General features: G+C 36.7%; 4 protein-coding genes across 4 annotated transcripts; 2 read left to right on the top strand and 2 right to left on the bottom strand.

The window, feature by feature from the left end:
* Nucleotides 1–12,901: 12,901 nt before the first annotated feature.
* LOC133822221 (cytochrome P450 71B34-like) lies at nucleotides 12,902–15,250 on the bottom strand. The gene is made up of 2 exons (XM_062254481.1): nucleotides 14,290–15,250; nucleotides 12,902–13,593 (listed from the first exon to the last, which is right to left on the bottom strand). The coding sequence occupies exons 1-2, from the start codon at nucleotides 15,193–15,195 to the stop codon at nucleotides 12,979–12,981; spliced, it is 1,521 nt and encodes a 506-aa protein (XP_062110465.1). The 5' UTR covers nucleotides 15,196–15,250; the 3' UTR covers nucleotides 12,902–12,978.
* Nucleotides 15,251–18,350: 3,100 nt separating this feature from the next.
* Nucleotides 18,351–19,598, top strand: LOC133823695 (uncharacterized). The gene is made up of 2 exons (XM_062256540.1): nucleotides 18,351–18,756; nucleotides 18,805–19,598. The coding sequence occupies exons 1-2, from the start codon at nucleotides 18,351–18,353 to the stop codon at nucleotides 19,596–19,598; spliced, it is 1,200 nt and encodes a 399-aa protein (XP_062112524.1).
* An 11-nt stretch (nucleotides 19,599–19,609) lies between these two features.
* LOC133823694 (uncharacterized) lies at nucleotides 19,610–20,770 on the top strand. Its single transcript, XM_062256539.1, has one exon. It carries the CDS (start codon nucleotides 19,610–19,612, stop codon nucleotides 20,768–20,770), a length of 1,161 nt encoding a protein of 386 aa, XP_062112523.1.
* Nucleotides 20,771–23,674: 2,904 nt separating this feature from the next.
* LOC133820955 (uncharacterized) lies at nucleotides 23,675–24,418 on the bottom strand. Its single transcript, XM_062253509.1, has 2 exons — nucleotides 23,965–24,418; nucleotides 23,675–23,886 (listed from the first exon to the last, which is right to left on the bottom strand). The coding sequence occupies exons 1-2, from the start codon at nucleotides 24,415–24,417 to the stop codon at nucleotides 23,701–23,703; spliced, it is 639 nt and encodes a 212-aa protein (XP_062109493.1). The 5' UTR covers nucleotide 24,418; the 3' UTR covers nucleotides 23,675–23,700.
* Nucleotides 24,419–24,822: the final 404 nt, after the last annotated feature.

The raw sequence follows: 24,822 nt of genomic DNA, 5'->3' as shown, positions 1-24,822 counted from the left end.
AGTACCCAAATCCATGCAAATGATGATCAAAATTATCATACAAAGCTTATAGCCCTGAACAGATGAGTGAATATCACTTTGAGGTTCTGTTAAACCATAATGAGTGACTGACAAGCAAGTCACTATGGGGCTTGGTGCCCATAGCCGTGTAACGAAACCGTTACCTGGGCTTTCCTGCAATGGCTCTAATCAGATGAGTGACTGCTGGGTAAGTCACTAGCTTAAACAGATGAGTGAGTGATGGGTAAGTCACACAAGCGCTTTTAGTTTTCATCGAAATTGAGGTCGATCTGGCATTAATGCTCTTTTGAATCACTTAATGCATATGTCAATTAGATCTAATCTTTAATGGCTTGCGTTGAACATGCTAAGGCCGTTCCTGACTCATGAGTCAGCACTGTGTGAACAGTGCCTAGTACCACTGCCGAACTTGACTAATGAGTCACAGCTTCACAATTGATACTAACACTTTTGCCAATTCTGACTAATTATTCAGTGCCATGCACAAGTAAGCAATGCTACCAAGCATATGTCATATGTCGAATATTCAAACGTAGGGAATTCAGCATGCTTACTTAACATTTGCTAGCACAATCATAATCATGCACAAACACAGAGACTCAAGCTCTGATCAATCTCATAGTCAATATCCATGGCATGCCCTAACCACATGTTTCTCGTGCATCACATGCATCACAGTTGAACATAAAACATGCATCAAGAATAACCATGCATGTCACATATGGGGTGCAGTTTTCTTACCTCTGGTTCGAGCGAGAATTAGAACAAGAACGACCCTTGAGAAAAAACGATCCTTTAATCCTTTAGCGGTCACCTAGTCATAACCAAATACAATCTCCAATTAATAAAAATCAACAAGGATAGGGCCTTGACCTAAACCCCACTCTCGGGACCCCGAAATGTACCCACACGGTGAGTAGATTCGATCCCGGGCCTTAAGGATTGAAACCCCGAGCCAAAAACCCTTAAAAACACTCATAATAGGATTCTGGAGAAACAGAGCAGCGCTACAGCGCTGCTCAATAGCGCACTGGCGCTATACTCAGAACCCCAAACCTCCCAAACAAATCTTGTGTAGCGCTATAACGCCCTCTGATGGGCGCTGTAGCGCTACCCCCAACCAGATACTCCCCTGAAATCTCTTCCTTCGACTCCTTCAATTCCAACTCGATTCCAACGCTTCCAAACCCCAATTTTTGATGCCAAATGAACCCAAAAACCATCCTCACATGCCCCAAGCATCACAACCCCAAGAACCCTAGCGAAAACTCCAATCAATTCCCAACTTTTCAACCCAAAAACCAACTGAAACCCAACTAAGAAAACAGAGCAAAATCAATAGTTCTAATGGCTAAAAACTCACCTCAATCTCAGCAACATGCCCACTTCAATGGTGGAGCATAACCCTAGCTTATCACAGCTTGGTTCCTTGGCTTGATTCCTCAAAAAGAGCTTGAAAAATCAAAGAGAAATGAGGGAGAAAACCATCGGGAGAGAAGGAGGAAATGGGACTTTGTTTTGGTAAGCTTCTACAGCCTTAATGGTTGATATCTATCCTAGGGGTGAAAAGACCAAAATACCCCTAGGTCAAATAAGGATTTCTAAAGGCTCCCAAGGGCAAAATTGACATTTCCCACCTATTTTGTTAATCATAATTAACACCCTCCAATTCCCGCTATTCTCAATATTCTCAAACACCAATAAATCATATCCCATTACCCTTTAATTCCCGGTAATGCTCTAATCATTAAAATCACCCCGAGACTCACCCCGAGCCCTGAACTTCAACCCGCTATGACCAGACCGAACATTTGCATTTCATGATCGTCTCATGCCGAAAGGCTCGAAAAAATCCACATATAATGTGGTACCATTCATAACTCACCCACATGCATGAAAATACATAATCACGCCCTCAACGGGCCAAATTACCAAAATGCCCTTATAATTATAAATACACCCACATGCATGCATTTATCATCATATAATAATATAATTCACATAAACATGCATATGATCACTAAATAACATAATAAATCAATTATGGCCCTCTCGGCCTCCTAATCAAGGTCCTAAACCTTATTAAGAAATTCAGGGCATTGCATAGTATCTCTCGTCTGATCCCTACATCTGCTGGAACACAAATATGCCCCTGATACCGAAGCATACCAACCTCAGAAATAGAATAGTCCTTAGCTACCCCCGCTAAGACATTCTCTCTAACTTCTTGTAACTGTGCATCCACCAATTGACCCTCCTTAATCCGCTCTAGTAGGGTCAACTGCAAAGTAACATTGGCCAATCGACCCACCACTAGTTCTATCCTTGCCCTGGTCATCTCATCAACCAACTCTCTTGAAATCTGGACAGAACTAAATAACTGCCCCGCACCTCTCCGGCTCAACGCATCTGCCACTACATTGGCTTTCCCTAGGTGATAAAGAATGTCACAGTTGTAATCCTTTACCAACTCCAACTAACGTCTCTGCCTCATGTTCAGATCCCTTTGGGTGAAGAAATACTTCAAACTCTTGTGGTCAGTGTATGTCTCGCACTTCTCCCCATACAGATAATGTCGCCACACCTTCAATGCGAATACCACTGCCGCCAGTTCCAAATCATGGGTAGGATACCGTTGCTCATACTCCTTCACCTACTGTGATGCATAAGCTATAACTTTCTCATTCTGCATCAACACACAGCCTAAACCCATCCTTGACGCATCACAGTATACTACGAACTTTCCTTCCTCCGAAGGAAGACTCAACACAGGCGCAGTATTAAGTTGTCGCTTCAACTCTTGGAAACTATTTTCACACTTCTCAGACCAAACGAACTTCTGATTCTTGCTTGTCAACTCTGTCATCGGTGTAGCAATCTTTGAGAATCCTCCTACAAATCGCCTGTAATAACCTGCTAACCCGAGGAAACTTTGAACCTCTGAGGCATTCCTTGGCCTCGGCCAATCTCTCACTACCTCCACCTTGGACGGATCTACCTTAATCCCCTCTGCGCCAACTATATGTCCAAAAAAAGTCACCTCTGACAACCAAAACTCACACTTCTTAAACTTGGCATATAACCGATGTTCCCTTAACCTTTGCAAGACCTGTCGAAGATGTTGCTTGTGCTCTGCCTCTGAACTGGAGTACACTAAGATGTCGTCGATGAAGACAATGACGAACTGATCCAAGAAGTCATTGAACACCCTGTTCATTAGATCCATGAAAGTTGTCGGGGCATTGGTCAAACCAAAAGACATGACCAAAAACTCATAATGCCCATACCGTGTTCGGAAGGCCATCTTCGATATGTCCTCATCTTTGATCATCAGCTGGTGATAACCAGATCGAAGATCAATCTTTGAAAACACCGTATTTCCCTGTAATTGATCAAACAAGTCATTGATCCTTGGTAGAGGGTACTTATTCTTGATGGTCAACTTGTTCAATTCTCTGTAGTCTATACACATCCTCAAAGTCCCATCCTTCTTCTTAACAAACAAAACCGGAACGCCCCATGGAGAGTAGCTAGGCCTGATAAATCCCAAATCCAGAAGTTCCTGTAGCTGTATCTTCAATTCCTTCAACTCAGTCGGTGCCATCCTATATGGTGCTCTTGATACTGGTTCTCTCCCCGGTGCTAACTCAATAACAAACTGAATCTCCCTGCATGGCAGCAGTCCTGGTAGATCCTCAGGGAATACATCTAAGAACTTACAAACCAATCTGGTCTCTCCCGGCCTTGCTGGAAAAACCCTAGTAGTGTCCACCACACTAGCCCGAACACCTATACATCATCCCTGTAACAAGTCTCTGGCTCTCAATGCTAATATCATGGGTATGCGGGGTCTACATACCGTACCCACGAAAACGAAAGAATCCTTGCCCTCAGGCTCAAAATTCACCATCTTCTTCCTGCAGTCAATAGTATCCCCATATCTGACTAACCAATCCATCCCTAGAATCATATCAAAATCCTCAATGTCCAGCTCAATCAAATCTACTGAAAGTCCCCTACTGTCAACCATCACTGGCAGTGCTCTAATCCACCTCCTAGAAACTACTAGTTCCCCAGTAGGCAATAAATTCCCAAACCCCGCAGTACGATACTCACTGGGTCTACACAATCTATCAATCACCTTACTCGAAACAAATGAATGTGTAGCACCAGAGTCAATCAATACAGTAAAAGGAGAGCCAACACTAGAAAGATGACATGTCACCACCGAGGGACTAGCCTCTGCCTATGTCAAAGTGAACACTCGAGCTGGAGTCAGACTGTCCACCTTCCCTGCTTCCCCTTTCTTCACTGTTGGGAAATCCTTCTTGAGGTGTCCCACTGTTCCGCATACAAAGTAGGCCTTGGCCTGACACTTTCCCTGATGGCGTCTTCTGCACCTCGGACACTCCAGATAACTCCTCCATGCCTCACCGCCTCCCTGACGGCCACCCTGAGCACCCTGACCCCTCCTATCAGGACCAGCAGCGGTCGATGTGTCAAGGGTCTTCCTCTTCACATCACTGGGGCCTCCGCCCCTACCAGACCCAGAATATGGAGGCACCATTCTGCGACCCTCTCGCCTTGCAACATTTTCCTTCCAAATCTTGTTCTCCGCTTCTTCAGCGGTAAGAGCCTTCAAGAGCCTGGGCATAAGTCGTCCCCCCAGGAACTGTTGTAATCCTCACATACCAGGCTATCATAGCATTAACCCTCTAATAAATTTGTCTTGCCTAGCTGCATCTGTAGGCACAAGATCGGGTGCAAATTTTGTAAGTCTATCAAACTTTAGGGCATACTCAGTAACAGTCATGTTTCCCAGCACCAACCCCACAAACTCATTAACCTTTGCTGCCCTGATGGAAACATTGTAATATTTATGGCTGAACAAATCCTTGAATCCATCTCAACTTAGAGTAGTGACGTCCCTGGTCTGTGATGCCACTTCCCACCAGATGCGGGCATCCTCTCTCAGCATATACGTGGCACATGCCACTCTGTCATATCCTTCTACCCTCATGAAATCTAGGATAGTAGTAGTCATAATCATCCACCTTTCAGCCTTCAGTGGATTAGGTCTTCCCTCAAAAGTTGGGGGATGCTTCTTCCGGAACTGCTCATACAATGGCTCCCACCTGTTCCCAACTTCCACTGGCTGAATAACTGGTGCCACTATAAGTGGCGCAACGGGTGCAGCACTCCCTGACAGAGCATTCTATCGCAGAAGATGAATATGTTCATCTTGGCTCTGAAGTCACGCTTGCATCTCTGCCATAATCTGCTGCCAGTTCTCAGGGACTGGCGGAGGGATCTGGCCCTGGTCATCATCTCTAGTCTCAGATCTAGTGCCGATTAGTCATGCAGATTGTCTTGGACGCATAGCTATCCAAGTTAATCTGTAATCAACGACTCGAAAATCAAACTATGATGACAGGGTAAACACTTCTCCAAAATCCACCAATGGAACATAATCAAACCCAAGCAATCAAGATATAGGCATTTATCCACATGCACCAGCATTGCTAATAAGCATGCCCCAACATCACCACACAATAGTCAAGATATAGACATCCATCCATACATTCACCCAGATAAACGCAATATACAGATAATCATTCAGATATTCATTTACATGCATAGCAATGCTAATAAGCACGCCTCAATATTGTCACACAGCGGTCAAGAGTCAGGCTCCATCAGTATTTCATGCTTCCTATTAAGCCAACAGATAAAAACAATAATAATTCTTTCCATTCACTTAAGCATGTAAACACATATACACTTTTACCAAACCCTGAATCGATCTTGTCTCTAGCAGCGAATGTACATGTCCAGCCGGTCTTCAGGAACCCTTAAACCTAGGACGCTCTGATACCAGGTTGTAACGCCCTGGGTAGCCAAGACCGTTACACTGTGTATTTATAAAGGTGCAGGACTTGCTAATCAAGTCATTTAGTTGAAAACATGTCGCTAAAACCATTAATGTACTAGGGTTAAAAGATTTTGGTCATAAAAGATACATTTCATCTAAATAAACAATTTGTACATGAAATCCCAAAAGAAGTAACGTTTGAAGGTCAGTATACAAAATTTCAAGGTATAAACAACCGCTAGCCACTCTAAGGCAAAACAGACATTTATGATCCTCCTGTTTCTGTCCCTCCCTCAATCAGGGCGGCCGAGCAGCTAGTCATGTACATTCTGCCTCTAGAGCTCTCCAAGTCAAGGCTGATCAAGCTTACCCCTGCCTTTACCTGCACCACGTAGCACTCGTGAGCCAAGGCCAAGCAAGAATGCATAATATCATAGCACAAACAATGATGATAATCAAATAACTCTTTAAACATGTTCTTACACTTAGCAGTTCATACCAATCACATAATCCATAGTTACAATCAAGAAATTCACGAGTTGATACTCAACTACTCAGCATACCAAATTCATCAATTAACAATGATAACCAAATCACATGATAATCAGGGTCGACGCCCTTAGGTCACACCCTCTGTTTACCCCACTGACTCCGGTCTGCTTAAACTAAGCTTTGTGAATATTAAGTTGTCTTCAGCTACCAGTGGCTGAGTCGTGCCCTGTACGCCAATGTAAACTCCGACACTCTTAGGTCGTTTTTTTATTATTCACATGGCATAATACCATCCTTCATAATGCATACAAAAATAGGGAGCCCTTAGTCCCGTTATAAATTCACAACCGGGTGCAGTTTTCTTACCTTTAATTCCAAGTGTTCTGGTTACGATAGATGATCCTTGAGCACGATCCATTTCTTGAGTCCTAGCTTACACCTTGTCATAACCAAGATAAGGGGTTCCATCAATACTTGTATAAAGGTTTCAGGACTAAGTTCTAGCTTCTGGGACATCGAATTCCACCAAACACGGTAGTGGAATCGATCCCTGGCACCCTAGGTTAGGTTCCTGCGCCTAAAACATCCATAAGGCCAAAAATTCCCTTAAGAGTCGTGGCCCAAGCTTCCTATGCCACGGCCTGCCCCTATCTAGAGGCCTAGCCTCACCAAAAATTAGACACGGGCCGCGGCCCAACACTCCCCATGCCGCAATCTGCCCCTCTTTCTCAGCTCCCATCTGCTCTAGCGGGTCGCGACACACCAAGATCTGAGCAGCGGCCCGACCCCTTTGTACCCAGAAAACCCACCATTTTTAACACTCAAACCTCACTCAAATCCACCCAAAACCTTCCTAATGATACAATTCAATTATCACAAACATTCTAACATGTTTCCAGCAGCATAACCCAACAAAAACCTAGCCTAGAAACTCTTCAAAATTACATTTTAATCTTTGAAACCCACAAGCTCAAGAACACCAAAACCAGCCAGGAAAACATAGAATTCAGACACTAAACCATAAATTAGAGCTTACCTTCATTGAAGAACCAATCCTCCAAGAAATTGCTGAGCTAACTCCCAAGTCCCTAGCCTCAATTCAGTCTTAAATTCAAAACCTAAGAACTCTTAGAATCCAGCCCAAAGCTACATAATCAAATGACCAAAAATATAATTTAAGGCTTACCTCAATTCCTGGTTGGATTCCTTGATAATCTCCAAACTTCAACTCAATTCTCTAAGTTTCCAGCCAAGTTTTTTCTTTTGTTTCTGTGGTTTTCCTTGAGAGAGAGAGAAAAGAGAAAAGGGTCGGTTTGGGTAAATTTCTATTGTTTCCTTAGTTTTGTTTGATCCATCCTTAACTAATTAAGTCAATCCCGAGGCTCAGGTACCAAAAACGTCCCCGATGACAAAATGGTAAATTTCTCCAATATTCCCTCCTAGGTTTCCTAACCTCAAATATATCTCCAATTATTTATTTCCATAACCCGATAACCCAAATAATCATATAATACCCAAAATACCCATTGACTCGCCCCGAGCCAAGTATTGGGTCCCGTTGTGACTTCTCCGCTAACTGGCTCCCTAGGATCGCTTCAAGTCGCATGCTGCAAATATATATCCACATAATAATGCGGCCTTCATAATTATAACATATAATCACATTTATGCCATCAACGGGCTAAAATTATAAATATACCAATTTCAGCTAAACAGGGCCTAGATGCATTCTAATACTCTTAGACATGCATTCCATATATTCATATAATCATACAAGCATGCTTATCACGAAATCATACATTAAATTACTTAATTGACATATAAACCAGTTATGCCCTTATTAATGATTTTTGGGTCGTTACACGACAACAATAAAAAATAAAAATAAAAACAACTTAAATGCAACACGACAACAACCTCACAACAACAAATCTTGAAAAAGACTTAAAAATACTACTTCGTACGTATATTAACTAAAAGACAACTACAAAAAAATGATAAAAAAAACACAGTTTAATTAAATTTAAAAGAAAAAATCAACTCAATATATACGTAATAAAAACTACTTCGAGAAGACAAATCATGATGATGACCTACAACTCGAGTAACACGTGATGGTTTAAGGCATATCCAAAATAAACTTAAAATATACTAAACACATACTGAAAACAAATTATACTAATTTCCTTATATATTAAAAAAAATTGTAAATACTATTTTAGATCTTATATTTTGCAAAAGTTATCAATCGAACTATGTGTTTTGTTAAATGACAATTTAGACCGACTAAATTTTTGGTCAAACTTTTTTTATATATGACCAAAATTCCCTCAAGTTTTATTAATTAATCAATTAATTAAATAATTAAATTGATTTTAAATAAAAAATAATTGAAAAACTATTTTAACCCTAAATCTAACCAAAATTAATCTTAAATCTAAAATAAAATAAAATCAATCCTAAACAAAAAATAATTACAAAATTTAGACTTTTTTCATTTCCCTCCACATTCATCCCTAAATTTTTCCAAAACATAGGAGTGATTGATTTGTCATTCAAATACAATTTTATGTTTTTGAATCCTTAAAATATAAAAATCTCATATAATCTTTGATTGGTAGGTTATTTTAAAAAACAAATCCAAAACAAATTTTGAAAAATGAGTATGTTTTTACACATAAAAATTGAAAACGATATTTTGTCATTTCCTATCATTTTCTTACATTTCAGAAGGGCCCACATCATTTTAAATATAAAATGACTAACCAATCAAAATTTTGACAAGTGAAAATATTATCTTCAAAATGAGTATTTTCAAATTAATTTAACTATCCAAATACATTATTTTGGAACACTGTACCAATCAATTCCCAAATTAAAAATAACATATCCAAAGTTCATGAACACACAACCTAGAAACTCATATCATCAACACAAATCAAAATCAAAATCACAACATCAACAAATCTATGAACTCAAAACCAACAAATCCTGTAGAAGAACATGACTTGCGACCCAGATTTCAAACCAAACCCAGATTTCAAAATCAAAACCCAAATCCTTTGTTTGTTCGTCTTCCTCAAACATCAAACCATATGCATTAAAAACAAAAACCCAATGGAATAAAAGAAAAATAATCAAGCCCAAAAAATCAATCAAACCCAAATCAGATTCAAAAACAAATCATACAAAATTATTCAAACCAAAATCTTGAACTTACAAATCAAAATACATTAACTCAGATTCATTAAACCAAATGAGATTAAGAAATACAGATGCAACAGTTAAGAACAATCTATTCAACCCCCCAAAAAAATCGATATTGAACACTCACAAATCGATATTGCACAACACAGTGGCCCTCCTCGTCTTCTTCTTTCTAGATCTAGCCTTCTTCTTCTTTGCATGAGGCTTGGGCGACTGCAAAAGTGGAGATTTGTTGTGACAGACGAAGGCTTGGTGCGACTGCGAAGGTGGAGCTTTGTCGCATCGAAGGCCTGGTTTCAACCCATGTCAGTCCCCTTCTCTTCTTCTCCGCCAACGATGACCTTGGAGGCAAGCAGAGGTGATGGCACTAGGCAAGGAGAGGCGCTTGGCTGGCTGGAAGGAAACAACTCCAGGGATGGGTATGGGGGCTCGACGATAATGCGGACAACCCAGATCTGGAACGACGATGACACAGATCGGATGGCTTAGATCTGGACCGTGGTCAGTGATGGTTGGGGCTCTATTGGCGTTAGGTCGATGAGGGCGATGATGCTTGGGGTCAACAGTATGCTAGGTTCCTGCAAACGGAGGAATGAAGAAGATGGAGGAGGGAAGAAGAAGAAAGTTCTTATTTTTTAATTTTTTGATTGAGATTTTTTTTATTTTATATGTAATGTTATTTTTAAATTAAAATGTTTATGTTTTTAAATTAATTAATGTATTTTTTTAGTTTAAAATTAATTTAATTTTTTTAAATATATTTTTAATTGTTTATATAATTCATTAATTAAAAATCTAGAGGTATTTTGCTCATATTCAAACTAAATTTGACCAAAATTTGGCTCAAGGTATTATTTTGTTTCTTATTGCAAAACGCATGATTTAAATTGTTATTTAACAAAAAGGGTCTGATCGTTAACTTTTGTAAAATATAAGGTCCAAAATAGTATTTACCCTTAAAGAAATAAGATGATTATATTTTATTTTTACTTAACATATATGTCAAATTTTGAGAACACCATTACATGCAGTACATATGCACGTGGCAATTATGCTCGAATTACAATAATAAAATGTTGATAAAAATTACAATTATATTAGACATTATAGCATGAGTAAAAGATATAGAGCATATATATGTTGTGGTAGACCACATAATTGACACCTAGATTTTTCTTCGTTGAAGAAAAATATATATAATTTAATTAAAGATTAGAACAAATCCTGCTAGCAACATTGGAGGTAACTCCTAAAGTGACATATGCCCAAACTTGGTTTCATTTCTATCCCACTTGAAAATTCACTGTTAGCACTAACATTAGACTATAAATCCATTAGACCTATATAGATTCAAACAAAAACAACTTAAATCCAAGGCTAAATCTAGTACTTAACAAGAAGTCCACAGATCTCCAATTGAACCTGATGCATGCACACTTCCTTTGCATGCACACTTCCTTTTTAAACATTAATGCCTAATGCTCTGCTTCTTGATTTGTTGCTGGGTAGTGATGAATACCCATGTATAAGACTGCTTTCCTCATCTCAATAACATCACAGAAGCAGCTTATATGAAAAAGACTAGGTAGCATCCATCTCACGTTAGTCTCAGTATGAACCCTATTGTTTAAACCATAAATATCATAAGAAACTAAAGCAATAGAAAACTGGTTTACAAAATCATCAACTCTACGCTTAAGATTCTTAATATATATTTTTATGCCATTGGCACCAAAACTCGTGAACATCCCTGTTGTAAAAAAAATGCTTCATTTAAGTATTCAGGCTCATACCCCTTCATCCATCATTTAGGTCTAATAATATAGGGAGAGAATGAGTGGTACCTTGGTCCCAATTTCATAATTGAAGTCATACTTTTCAAAAATAGAGTGAAAATCATCTGTGTTAAAAGTGACTCTGCAAGCCAAGTATGATGCCACCCAAGGGAAGAGGTAGTAAGATGATCCAGAGCACCGTAGTAGAGGGCTCGACAACTAATGGGTCTCTTAATTGTCCCCATAAAATTGAAATTTAAAAATAGAAATTGTAAAAGTGAAAAAAAATACCGTCTCACCGTATAAATGAAACTCTTTCATTTAATAAAGTGTATGTAGTAAAAATCTCATATTTTTTTTGTGTGGATAAAATACCTTGTTCGCAGATTTATAGACCCACTAAAGTCAAGGTTTGTAGAAAAGAAAAGGACTATATATCTTGTTCGGCTTACCTAAGAGGATTCCAGTCACCCCAACACATGTTTATTCTTGGCGGCGGCGATTACATTATGTTTCCAAGGTTAATACTATTCCAAAAGAACAACAACCTTGCCCAATAGCTTCCTCGGATTATGAATCAGAAGATGATCTACTAAGAATGCCACATTTATGTTACCAACTTAAATGAAACGTGTTAAATTGCTTTATGCTTTAGAGCATGAAGCATCACATATTGTACTTTAATACACATTGCATATGCTCGTCCATACACACTCCCCAAGATCCAATCACAGTGTTAGGCCCTCGATGGTTTACTTTTATGGTTATTGATTTTTATTATTGTTATTCATCTATGTTATTTTTATTTAGTGTATATTGATTTTGGAAGGGGAAAGGGTTATCGATTATTGTATAAGTAAGGGCTTGGTTTGTAACTTTGTATGGGTATCTCGACAGTGTTTTATCTGTTTGGAGGGTGGGTGGTCTCTCCAATACCACCAAGTGATTGGGTGTGCTTTTCTCTCTCGAGGAAATATCATAATTATTATTCTCCAATTTCTTTCCAGATTTGTACTTTGTTCTTGACAGTATACTTGTTGATTTTTCAGCACCAAACACAGTTTATATAAGTTGTTTATTAAACTCAAATATTATACATATATATATATAAGGTGCATCTATGGTAAAAAAAAAATTTAGCTAAAATGTCATTTTGATACCTAAATAATTTTTTTTTAATTTTTTATGACAGTGTACATTGTAATCATTTAAGACATCCTATAAATTTTTAAAAATTTTAGAATAATTTATCGTACTAAAATCAAACTTCAAATAGCTTTTTGCACTCATATTTATTTTTTGTATGCTCGAGTAAAATTGAATTGTTTGAACATTGTTTTCGGCACTGTAAATTATTATAAATTTCTTAAAAGTTTTGTAAAATGTCTTAAATGATTACAATATAACCCATAAAAAAAAATGTAAAAAGAAAATTATTTAGGTACCGAATTGACATTTTGGGTGCACCACTGCACTGTAATCAGCCCGCAATGCAATCTATATATCAAAGAGTATATACTAGAATGTTTCAGGATTAACGAAGACAATAAGACAGTTTATTTTCATTTATATATAACAAACTTATATTAAAATATTTAGTAGTAGATGAATCTAGAGGTGTTTCTCCGGGACAAGCTTGAGAGCAGTTCTCTTGGAGATGGTAAGAGAATGACCAGCAAACTCATCCATGTTGATATCTTGCTCTTTCATTCCACCAGGCAATTTCCAGTCAAAGCTGTATAAGAGATTGGCAAGGCCAAGCTCAACTATTGTTGTTCCCATGTACATGGCAGGACATACCCTTCGTCCGGATCCAAATGGCAACAGCTCGAAATGTTGACCTTTAAAATCAATGGAGCTATCCCGAAACCTCTCTGGGATGAACTCTTCAGGATCTTTCCAGCTCTTGGGGTCTCGTCCAATCGCCCAAGCATTCACTTGAATAATTGTTTTTGGTTTAATATCATAGCCATCGACGGTGAAGTGTGACATGCTCTCTCTTGTAAGAAGCAGAGGAGCTGGAGGGTGCAATCTAAAAGTTTCTTTGACTATCATTTTGAGGTATTGAAGCTGATCAGTGTCACTTTCTGTGACTTTTCCTTTGTTTCCAATGCAAGCTCTAACTTCATCTTGAGCCTTCTTCATCAGTTTAGGTCTCTTGGCTAGCTCTGCCATTGCCCACACCATGGTGATTGCACCAGTATCTACCCCACCAAGAAACATATTCTGCAACAAGAGATATATTAGTAGTCAAGCCATGATTGGTGAAACTCACGCTTAACGAATAACTCGTTAGAATACGATTAAAATTGCCCAAAGTATATATAAACACGAATCCAAACAAAAGCTTTTTTTTTAAATAGAAAATCTAAAGGTATTTTGAATTTGATCTATATATACACAATAAATCCCAATATCACCCCTGCCAAAAAAATCAAGAATAACAATAAATATAATTAGAACGGAAGCAAACCTTGATTATTCATAGATGATAAATATGAGTAAATATAAAAGAGCGGAAGCAAACCAAACCATTATGCATAATGAATAGCTAGATGGCTGTGAGCTATGAGATCCTTCTATTCATTATGTGGATGGAGATTAATTAGATAAATTAGAACGACATGTATGGAGGACAACTACTACCTATAATTAGTGATGTCGAATTTTATTAATAATCATTTAATTATAGATAGGCTCACATAAATTATTTTCGAATATACTGTCTAGTTAATTACTTTTTGTTACAGGGCATTACTTTTGGAAAAGGGCTAGTTAGGACTAGCTATGGTTATGTGTGAATAACAAAGTAAAAACAGGCCAAGAGAACTCTTTTAATTTTGTCCGTATCTTCTACAATTTCTTAATTTGTTTTAAGGAAGTAAGGCTAAAGAAGAAAAAAACAAAGACAGAAGAACTTACCAAGAGGACCCCCTTGACATTGTTTATGGTTAGAGAAGCAGATCGAAAACCAGCTTGCTCTTTCACTATTTTGAGAAGCACATCAACAATGTCTTCACGCTCTTGTTTTTCTCTCCCGGGACTGAGATGATCATCAATCACCCTTTGAAAGAAATCATCCATCTGGTGGAAAATTCTTTCACGCCTTTGTTCTAAACCAGAAAGCTTGTCAACAATCCATCCCACATATGGAAAGTACTCAGCTGCACAGAAAGTTGCCATGATGATTTCGACCTCTTGAACAATTTCATGAAATTTCTCATCAGAAAAATTAGCTTTTTTGAAAGTTGTCCCAAAAGCAGTCCTGAAAATTATGCTAGCAGTAAGAGGAAACAGCTTCTTAGTAAGATCAACAGGAGCACCGGGAGAAGATGAGGAGTGATGAGATATGGACTTGATGAGCTTAGTAACTTCTTCTTCCCTAATCGATTGGTATGAACTTACCCTCTTCACACTGAAGAGCTCAAGAACACAAATTTTCCTGATTTCTCTCCAATATTCTCCGTATGGACAAAATGCTGAGTCTTGGAAATTGTATGTCATTTTCCGAGGACCATGTAATTGAGGTCTGCTGCAACTGCTGAGATCATGAATCTTCATGACTTGTTTTGCAGCCTCAGCAGATGATATAACAACAGTTGGCATGTTTCCGAGGTGAAGAAGCATAACTGGGCCATATTTTTTGGAGAGTTGGCATAAAGATTGGTGAGGCAATGAACCAAGTTGGTGTAAATTGCCTATGAAAGGAAGATTTGGAGGGCTTGGAGGAAGGTTTTGTTTCTGAACAGTTTTCTTTATGAAGATAATCAGTAATGGAAGGAGGAGGAGAAGTGAAACAAGCAAAGCTGGTTGAGCATCAATTGCCATTTTGTTTTTGTTTTTTTTTTTTTGTTTTTTTTTGCCTTTGATTTTATCACCAAGTATTCCAAGACTACTCGTTTCTTTAGCAACTATAAATAAGGAAATGGTTATTGTCTTCTTCTGAGATTATTTAGAAGAAAAAATGAAAAGAAAAGAAGAAGTTTTCCACTGCTACTTTCAATAGTATTCATTACGGGTGTTCGGTGTACGAGCAGTGTGATTTTTTGCCAGTCTGATTTTTTGACCGCATGACATATGCGTTTGAGCAATTTTTCAAATCGCAACTCATACCGCATAACCATAGACCTCAAATCGCATCATACAAATATGGTATAATGCGGTGCCATGTGGACAATTTATATATATCAACAAATAATTTAATAATTAAACATTATAATTAATAAAAGTCCATAATAAAGCTCATAATTAAATAATGTTTAACAAAATAATAAATATTCAACCAATAAACTTTTAGTTAAACAATTAAATACAATAAACTAATAAAGAAATGTGATATAGAAATAAAGATTTTAATTAAGAATGAATATCTTAAGGTTGAAATATAATATGTGTTAGCATCTTATTTAACATAATAATTTTTCTAGATATTATATATATTACAATATATAAATATATATATATGCATTTAGTTTTATGTAGTAAAATTGAAAATATATATATAAAAAAAACTAATATATATAATGATGTGGTGCGATTTGAACTGCATTTATAAAATTCAAAACTGCACTGCACCATACGGTTTGTCGAAAATGCAAACTGCAATTGCACTGTAAAGAATTCCAAACAACAAATTATAATGCAGTGTGAATGGTTTAATGAACACCCCTAGTATTCATTTTGAATAGCTTCCTTAAAGTTGTGATAGTTGATGTATTGTCCGGAGGTTTTTTTCTCATGTAGAATCTGCGAGGAATATTAATTAAAATTATATACCTTTTCAAATATTTTAATTTCTCCGTGCATTCTTTAACTAGTTTATAAAATTTATCTAAAAAAATCTATTTTATAATTATTAAATTTATTATTTAAACAAATTAACAAAAATAATCTTATTAAATATCAAGAAAAAAAATTATTTTTTGAGAATACTGCCAAACACTATATGAAGTAATTAATTAGAAAAATAAAATAAAGAGGTGGATAGAATTTCTTCCATCCAAAAAAGTTTGTTGTCTAGCTTCTGGAATAAAAATCTTCATATTACACATAATTTGTCAAATTATTTATTTACTTTAATTCATACCCTCACATATTTATTTAAATGCATAGTTTCCTAAATGATGATTTGTCAAATTTTAACTAGTGAAATAGAGTAAAAACGTGTAATTTAGAGACAAGATTTCTATTCCTTAAGACCATCTATGACAAGAAGATTGGAGACGAGGAATGATGGATAGGGTAGGAAGGAAGGAAATTGTAGAGAAGTGGAAAGAAAAGTAGATCTTTAAGGAGTCAATTATTATATGGGAAGTGTTAGAATGGGTTGGCATTTGTAGTGTCTCTCATGTTTTGTGTCATTTATTAGGTGGATATATGGTGGCACCCGCTGAATTTTAATGGGTAATGTGAATACTTTTGAAATTGTGAGTTTTAAATTACCCCAAGTGTGAATTCATGCAACATATTCTCGTGATACCCAAAACTTATAACAAAGGCTCTCCTAGTTGTTTAGCTAGAAAGGAAGGAAGAAATATGATATTTTATTCTTTTGTTTGGTATTGGAAAGAAAATTGGAAGGATTGAGAGTGATTTGTTTATAAAATTACTATATTACCCTTTTAGTTGTTCATTATATTTTTCAATTTAATTTGTTGAGTTACAAATATTTTATTTCTTCAAAAAGAAAATTATATATATTTATTGTTACTAGTTTATATACTTTAATTTATTTATTATGTATTTCCTCTAAAAATAGTAATAATATTAATATTAATGTTAAAAAAATATATATCAAAATAAAATATAAATAAAAAATATTGACGGCAAAAGTACATCTTTTTAAAATTTTGTGATTTAGTCCCTAATTTTTTTTTTTGGAAAAATAGGTAGTGACTCACTAGATAGAATATGTTATTTGTTCATTTGTCCAAGTCATAATTTTTAAAGAAAATAAATTAAAAATAAAATAGCATATTTTAAAAGGGTAACTCCATGAAATGACCCTATTTTATAGGGTAATACTAACTCCAACCCCACATTAATGTTTCTCATATTTTTAACCTTATACCCATGTGAAAAGACTAGCTTACCCTTATTAACATTAGGCTTTTTCCTCCCATTTTTTCCCTTCCCATTTCGTCTTCAGCCCCTTCTCTCTCTTCCTTCTCTCTCATAAAGAGAATAAACACTCTTCCTTCTCCCTCTCTCTCAAATCATCATCAAAGAGAATCATCACAAATTTTCTTCTCACGAAGCTTGGAAAATGATGTAATCTATCATAATTTTTTTTTCTTCTCACCCAAGTTGAAGAAGATTGAAGATTCTCAAAACTTGAAGAAGTTTGAACATTTAATTTGATAATGAGTAAGTATTTTTTTATTTATAGGTTATGGGTGTCTTGTGTAATAGTTTAAATAGAATTTTGGAACTACTATACACTAAAAAATCTGTGAAAAGAGATAATTTTATGTTGAGATGACGAATTTTCGAATGATTTTCGCGATTTAAGTCACTGTGTTCTCACTGTGTTCACACTTTGTTCACACATTATTCACACTTGGTTCACATTTTTGCAATTTTGGTCACTGCGTTCACACTTTGTTCACACATTATTCACACTTTGTTCACACATGATTCATACTTGGTTTAGACTTGGTTCACGAGTATTTAACACATGATTCACATTTGGTTCACACATGATTCACACTTGGTTCACACATAATTCACACTGGGTTCACACACAGTTCACACATTGTTCACACACGTTTCACACTTGGTTCACACATGCTTCACACATGCTTGCTTTACACATTTATTTCTTATTTCTTTTGGCTAGTTTTACCTAATAACCTTTGGATTTCGAACCTTTTGTCATATGTTATGCAGGTCAAACATATATAAATATTGTGGTGTTATATAATGGATCGTGGGAACAAGTTTTGAACGAAGGTTGGTCATTTAGTGCTAAACAAAGCAAGGGTATGAAGGTGCCAAAGACTATCACTTACAATAGTCTTGTTGATCAATTGTATACTTTAATCGGAGCTGACAAGTCTCGTATTGATCTTGACTTAAATGTAATCTATCATTTTGGAAGTAAAGGTATCCCTCCATCTTTAATTAGTAATGATGAAGATGTTGCTTTTTTTCTTGATGAGATAGGAACATCTATCAATCATCGGACACCCCTATGTGTGTCTACTACAGAGAAGAGAAGTAATGATCCTTTGGTTACTAAAACACGTGAGTTGTATACTATTCCTCCAGTTGAAACCAAAGTGAATGATGATTTTTGCATTGATGGCAATGAAGACAGTTGTGATGATGATAATAATGATGCAGATGGCAATGAAGAGAGTTGTGATGGTGATAATAATGATGCAGATGGCAATGAAGACAGTTGTGATGATGATAATAATGATGCATTAAGCTCAGATGATAATGAAAATATTGATAGGTCTACCTGCAATGATGTACTTGTGAAGCATAATTTACAACAGTCAACCTCCAATGAAGTATTGAAGAGCCATGATTCCTCAAATAATAGAGGTCGTAAAGTAAGACAGGTTGGCGAAGATAATCTATGGAGTACTCCACTTTTGTTGAATCAAGGGGAAAAAGGCTCTACTTCAGCCTCAACAGCTCAATTACTGACATCTTCTTCGAGTATCAATTCGTGGGAAATAAAAGAGGGTCAAATATTTGAGAACAAGCAAGAGTTGAAGATGAAACTCCATCTTTATGCATTAAAGAAAAACTTTGAGTTTAAAGTAAAGAAGTCTGCGAAAAATATATGGTGTACAGTATGCGTTGATGATAAATGCAAATGGAGGTTGAGGGCTACAAAATTGGTTAATTCCAATATGTTCGAGGTTCGTAAATTTTTCGGTGAACACACATGCTCATTGGATGTTCGACATAAAGATCACCGTCAGGCATCCCCATGGCTTATTGGACATGTCATAAGGAGAAAATTTGAGGGTGATGATGTTAATTACAAGCCAAGGTCAATTGTAAAAGATATGAGTTTATCATATGGAGTTCATATGAGCTATGCTAAAGCTTGGAGGTGTCGAGAGCATGCATTGGCTTACATAAGAGGTACACCAGAATCATCATTTCAGAAACTTCCCTCATTTCTATACATGATGGAACAAAAAATCCTGGAACTGTTACTCATTTGCAGATGGACAATGAAGGTAGGTTCAAATATTGCTTCATGGCCTTAGGTGTTTCTATAATGGGGTTTAAGACATATATTCGCCCAGTTATATGTGTAGATGGAACCTTCTTGACTACTCGGTGTGGAGGTACTTTGTTATGTGCCATGGGACAAGATGCTAACAAGCAAATATATCCAATTGCATTTTCAGTAGTTGACTCAGAGAATAATGACTCATGGTTGTATTTTCTACTGAGGTTGAAGGAAGCGATTGGTGAAGTGGAGAATCTAGTATTCGTGTCTGATAGACATACTAGTATAGCAAGTGCCTTGACTAAAATTTTTCCTGAGGCACACCACGGTGCTTGTATACATCATGTTAGCATGAATATTCGTGCGAAGTTCAAAACTGACCATTTCCATGAAGAATTCTTCCTTGCAGCGAAAGCTTATAGAAAGCGAGAGTTTTTACGCCATTTTGAGAAGATTAAATTCAAAGATCTTGCAATTGCTCAATACTTAGAGAATCAAGTGGGTTTTGAAAAGTGGGCTCGTTCTTTCTTTCCTGGCCATCGATATAATTTAATGACTACAGGTATTGCCGAAAGCTGGAACAATGTCATTGCTGAGGCACGTGGGTGGCCAATTACTTGTCTCATGGAATTTATGAGGCACACTTTACAAAAATGGTTTTTCCAGCGTCGAACTGCAGCATCAGCGGCTACAAGTCCTCTTGCCACAGAAGTGGAAGCTGATTTGCGAAAGTTAGCAGACAAGTCCACTACCTCGTTCTCTTTTCCGTCTAGTCAGTATGAAATAACAGTATTGGATGGTGATCTTGATGGAGATGTCGACCTAAGGAGGAAAACATGTAGTTGTAGAAGATTTGATTTGACAGGTCTTCCTTGTGAACACGCTCTAGCTGGTGCTCGAGATCGTGGCATTAGTCCATATAGTTTATGCTCCAGATTCTACACAGTTGAAGCGTGGTTGTCATCCTATGGTGGATCTGTATATACGTTGGGTAATGAAGAATCTTGGGTGATACCAAATGACATAGGAAGTATGATGATAGCTCCTCCTTTAGTGAAGCAGAAGGCTGGTCGTCCAAAGAAGAAACGACGTTTATCAAAGGGTGAGAAGAATAGAAAACAACATAGATGTAGTAGATGTGGTGTCCTGGGCCACAATCGAGTGACGTGCACCACTGTTTGTCCCCCGCCGTCTAGACATGCTTAGTTTGTACTTTTATTGTTTTACTTTGTACTTTTATTGTTTTACTTAGTTTGTACTTAGTTTGCGGAATTTGAATTTTTAGATTGGTTCAGTAATACGACTTTTTGTGTTAAAGTTTGTTGTTTCGGACACACCTAATTCATATTCACACATAATTCACACCTAATTCACACATAGTTCACACATTATTCACACATATTTCACACACGGTTCACACATAGTTCACACCTAGTTCACACATAGTTCAATCCTGGTTCACACATATTTCAATCCTGATTCACACTTAATTCACACCCAATTCACACATAGCTTATGTAGAGTCCAAGAACTTTACTTAGCTAATTGTTTAGTAGTATTATAGTATGTTTAGTGTTATCATTGTTACTTTGGATTTTTGGTTCAGACCGGGAGTTATTTGGACACTCATAGTAGTACTTATAGATTTTCTAAGTTTAACCTATAGTTTAAGAATATTAAGTATAACCTAAGGTTTGATTAATGTGTCTGATATTAAGGAATATATTATTATATTATAAGGTTTAGACATCAACCAATAGGATTTTAAGCACATGTTTTGAATGGTAATTAAGGATTTAGTATTTTTGAGGATTAAATTAAATAAGGGTAAAAGTTTGAATGTATAGGGTCAGTCAGCAGCTTTGAGCACGTTGAGGGCTTAGTCAAGGCTGTTTACTCCATTCAAACTCAGCTAAAAATGTGTAAATTCGTGTTTAAATATTCAGCGTATGCCGATATATCGCAGCTATAGGGGGCGATATGTCGCAGCACGTAGATACGGAAAACACGAATCGATGCACGGTCGCCTCGGGAACAAAGGTCCAGGCGATATATCGCCTATAGGGGGCGATATATCGCCTCCACCAGCATGAATTCAAATACATTTGAATTCTTTTCCCTTCAGCCATTCAAACTTCTTCAACAGTCCAGCATCTTCTGAACGAGTCTTCAGCCTCTGCTGAACGATTATTCAAATGATTTTCACCTAAAAAGCCATTATTTTTATTCAAGTAAAATCAAGATATTTTCATTCCCAAACTCTATAAATAGGACCTAGTACCCAGCCATTATTCACCATTTGCTCTAAGTTCAGAGGCTGCTAGTGTTAAGTGAGTGAGAGAGTGTAAACACTTGGTTTGGGGAAAAACTATAAGCTTAAACATCATAAGCTTATCAAACACTTGGGAAGTAAGTGAGTGCTATAGTATTTCGGTGGATGTTAGATTGATCTTGCAATCTTTGAGGTAAACCCAAAACTCTAGTCCTTTCTGTATTCTATGTTATTTCTTTTCTCAAAACCTTCTACTCAGTCCCCTAACCTTATTCTTATTTTTGGTTAGGGAATCCAAGTTCTTAAGCACTTAAGTGGTGGTAAGCATATTTTCGTTTAATGGTTTAGTCTTCCTATTCTCTTTCATTTCATCTCCTTTCTTTAGACTCACCCTTGTTCATTGTGGTTTTAGGAGTGTTCCAAAAGTCCTAACTCAGTCCATTTTATCCCGGTAACTTTGGTAAGGAAAATAGGCTAGAATTAATATGTTATGTGCTTATGTTATCTATATGTTTATGTTATTAAAAGTGTTATGATATGTATATGTGTATGTAGGCTTGGGCATATGACCCATATGACTAACAAGACCCCAAATGGGTTATGGGCATATGACCTACTTAGCTAGTAGGACCCCATTAACCCCATGGGCATATGCTTGTTTAGTCTATGGGACCCCAAGTAATAATGGCCATTATAATAAGTGTATGTTATATGTATTATGTTAAGTCTTTATGTTTTCTTATGAAATTGTGTATATGACTATGTGTTAGGTTTTTCCTTGCTGGGCATTAGGCTCACTCCTTTCTGTTTATGTGCAGGAAAATAAGCTTAGAGGCGGTAAGATTCGTGATGCTTGGGAGGATGTGTATCGATGATGAATGGAGTCAAGGGGCCGAGCGTTATCGATTCGAGGATGTAGTCTCCTTTTATGTTTTTTATGGTTTTACATGTATTTTCCGCATTATTATGTAATGTCTTTTATTTTAAATCTTATTTTGTTTTAAAGACAATGGGATCCCAAAATCCTTCTTAGTATTCTGTTTCTTTGTAAATAACTCTTATTTTCAAGTTACTCAATAAATTATGGTATTTTCGAAAAATGTAAGTTTTTATGTATAGTTTCGATAATGGTCCAATTAGTCTAGATTAGTGGGTCATTACAGCTTAATAAGATAAAAGTGACAAAGATTTATCCATTCCACTATTAAGATGAAATAAACGAAGTCATTCAATACCATTTAATGAGATGAAGTTGACATAGTTTCTTCATACATTCAAAAGTAAGATACATATAATTAAATAAAAGACAACTATGGTTGTAAGTTATGGTAAAACAAATCTACACAAGTCTTTTTTCTAAAGAAATCCATGTTGTCGTCATTCACTTCGGATAGCGGTTTTTTGGCTAGCAAGTACTCTAGATGTTTGATGATATATACCCCACAATCGCCACTGCAAAGGAAATAAAGTTTTTTAATTATTGGAAGACCATATTGATTATTGGAAGACCAAAGTCCTTTAATATAAATATGGTTAACAGAGTTATACCTAGTTTTGGTTTGTGGCACTTTTTCTGTGCCAAGTCTTGTGAACTCAAAACGCACTTTCTGTGCTTGTAGTTGGACATCTTTCCTATGGCTTAACAGCCCACTGGATTGAATTAGAAATGGTAGCATTTTTCCCCATCTGCTCATTTTATTCTCAAACTCCTTGTTGGAGACCACAGTGATATCAGAGTCATAAGCTTTTATAAGACAGCTTGTCAATGATATCTCTAACAACACCCAATGTGTCCCAGAAAAATTAATTGGGGTAAACAATTCATCAATGTCTTTCCAACTCCTTTTGAAATTGTTATCATCACCTACCAAGTAATCAAGCACTTCTTGTGGCCAAATGTAGCTTGATTTGATTTTCTTCTTGTTGAATTGTTCCCAATGTGGTTCGAGAACTGTTGGAACATAGAATCCACGATGGTGAATCTTTCGGAGTAAGTCTTCTTGTAAGTGTACACTCGTTCTTTCATCAACCCTAAAGCTGCATCAATGTGCTGCATGCCAAATATTATAAGTATATATGCATTCAAATTATATATATTTTTTAAAAAAAATTATTTCAGTAGTCTTACCAGTCCGTCCAGCCATGTACGTGGTGTAAGTAGCTGAATAAACCATTTCGCAGTGCACGAACCAGCCAAGAGAGAAATAGGCTTATCATTCTTTTTTAAACCAATTACCCATTTCTTAAAACGTCTCATTTGCTTTTCGTCATATGGCTGTAGGGGATTAATTTCACAAGGATCAGTTACAATTGTCTTTGCTTTCTTTTTCTTCTTAGTTGGATCAGTAAACTCGGAACCAAAAATTCTTTTCATTGGAACCCTCCTTCTCTTGAATTCCACCCCAGCCATATCTCCAGGAGATACCACCTTACAGCTAGGGCTATCTTCTCCAACAACGTGCTCCATAATAAATGTATGGTGTGGTGAAGCAAGATGCTCATCTGATAATGAATCCTCAGAATCACTACCTTTACGTTGCGAGAGCACTAATTCAATTAGATAATCCAACTTCTCCTCCATTCTTTGTTGGTTACATTTCAAAGTGTCAATATCAGCTAACAACTTTTCATGGTGGGTGTTAATTGGAGTTGGTATCTCTTTCTTGTCTTGCTCGTGACGATGCCCGTCTGCTACATCGGGCTTTGTGGGAGATTCCTCACGTTCTTCCCTTTCAAACTCCAATTCCACATCATCGTCTACAAAGCTAATAACACGTCCCATGAGTAGTTCATCTGGTCCTTGAATAATAGAGTCGTGAAATTCTTTCTCTTCGGGTCTTGGATTGAGCGTGGCCTTCACAAGATTCTGCAACAAAATAATAAATTAATAAAGTATAAACATTACTTATAAATCACAAACTCAAATAAAATCTTAACGACTTACACTTTTTTTCTTAAATACACCTTCAATATCTTTCTCTTTCAG

The sequence above is a fragment of the Humulus lupulus genome, chromosome 3, assembly GCF_963169125.1.
Source record: "Humulus lupulus chromosome 3, drHumLupu1.1, whole genome shotgun sequence".
Classification (NCBI taxonomy): Eukaryota; Viridiplantae; Streptophyta; class Magnoliopsida; order Rosales; family Cannabaceae; genus Humulus; species Humulus lupulus.
The sequence above is the reverse complement of the archived record's forward strand: the minus strand, read 5'-3'. Positions and strand labels throughout refer to the sequence as shown.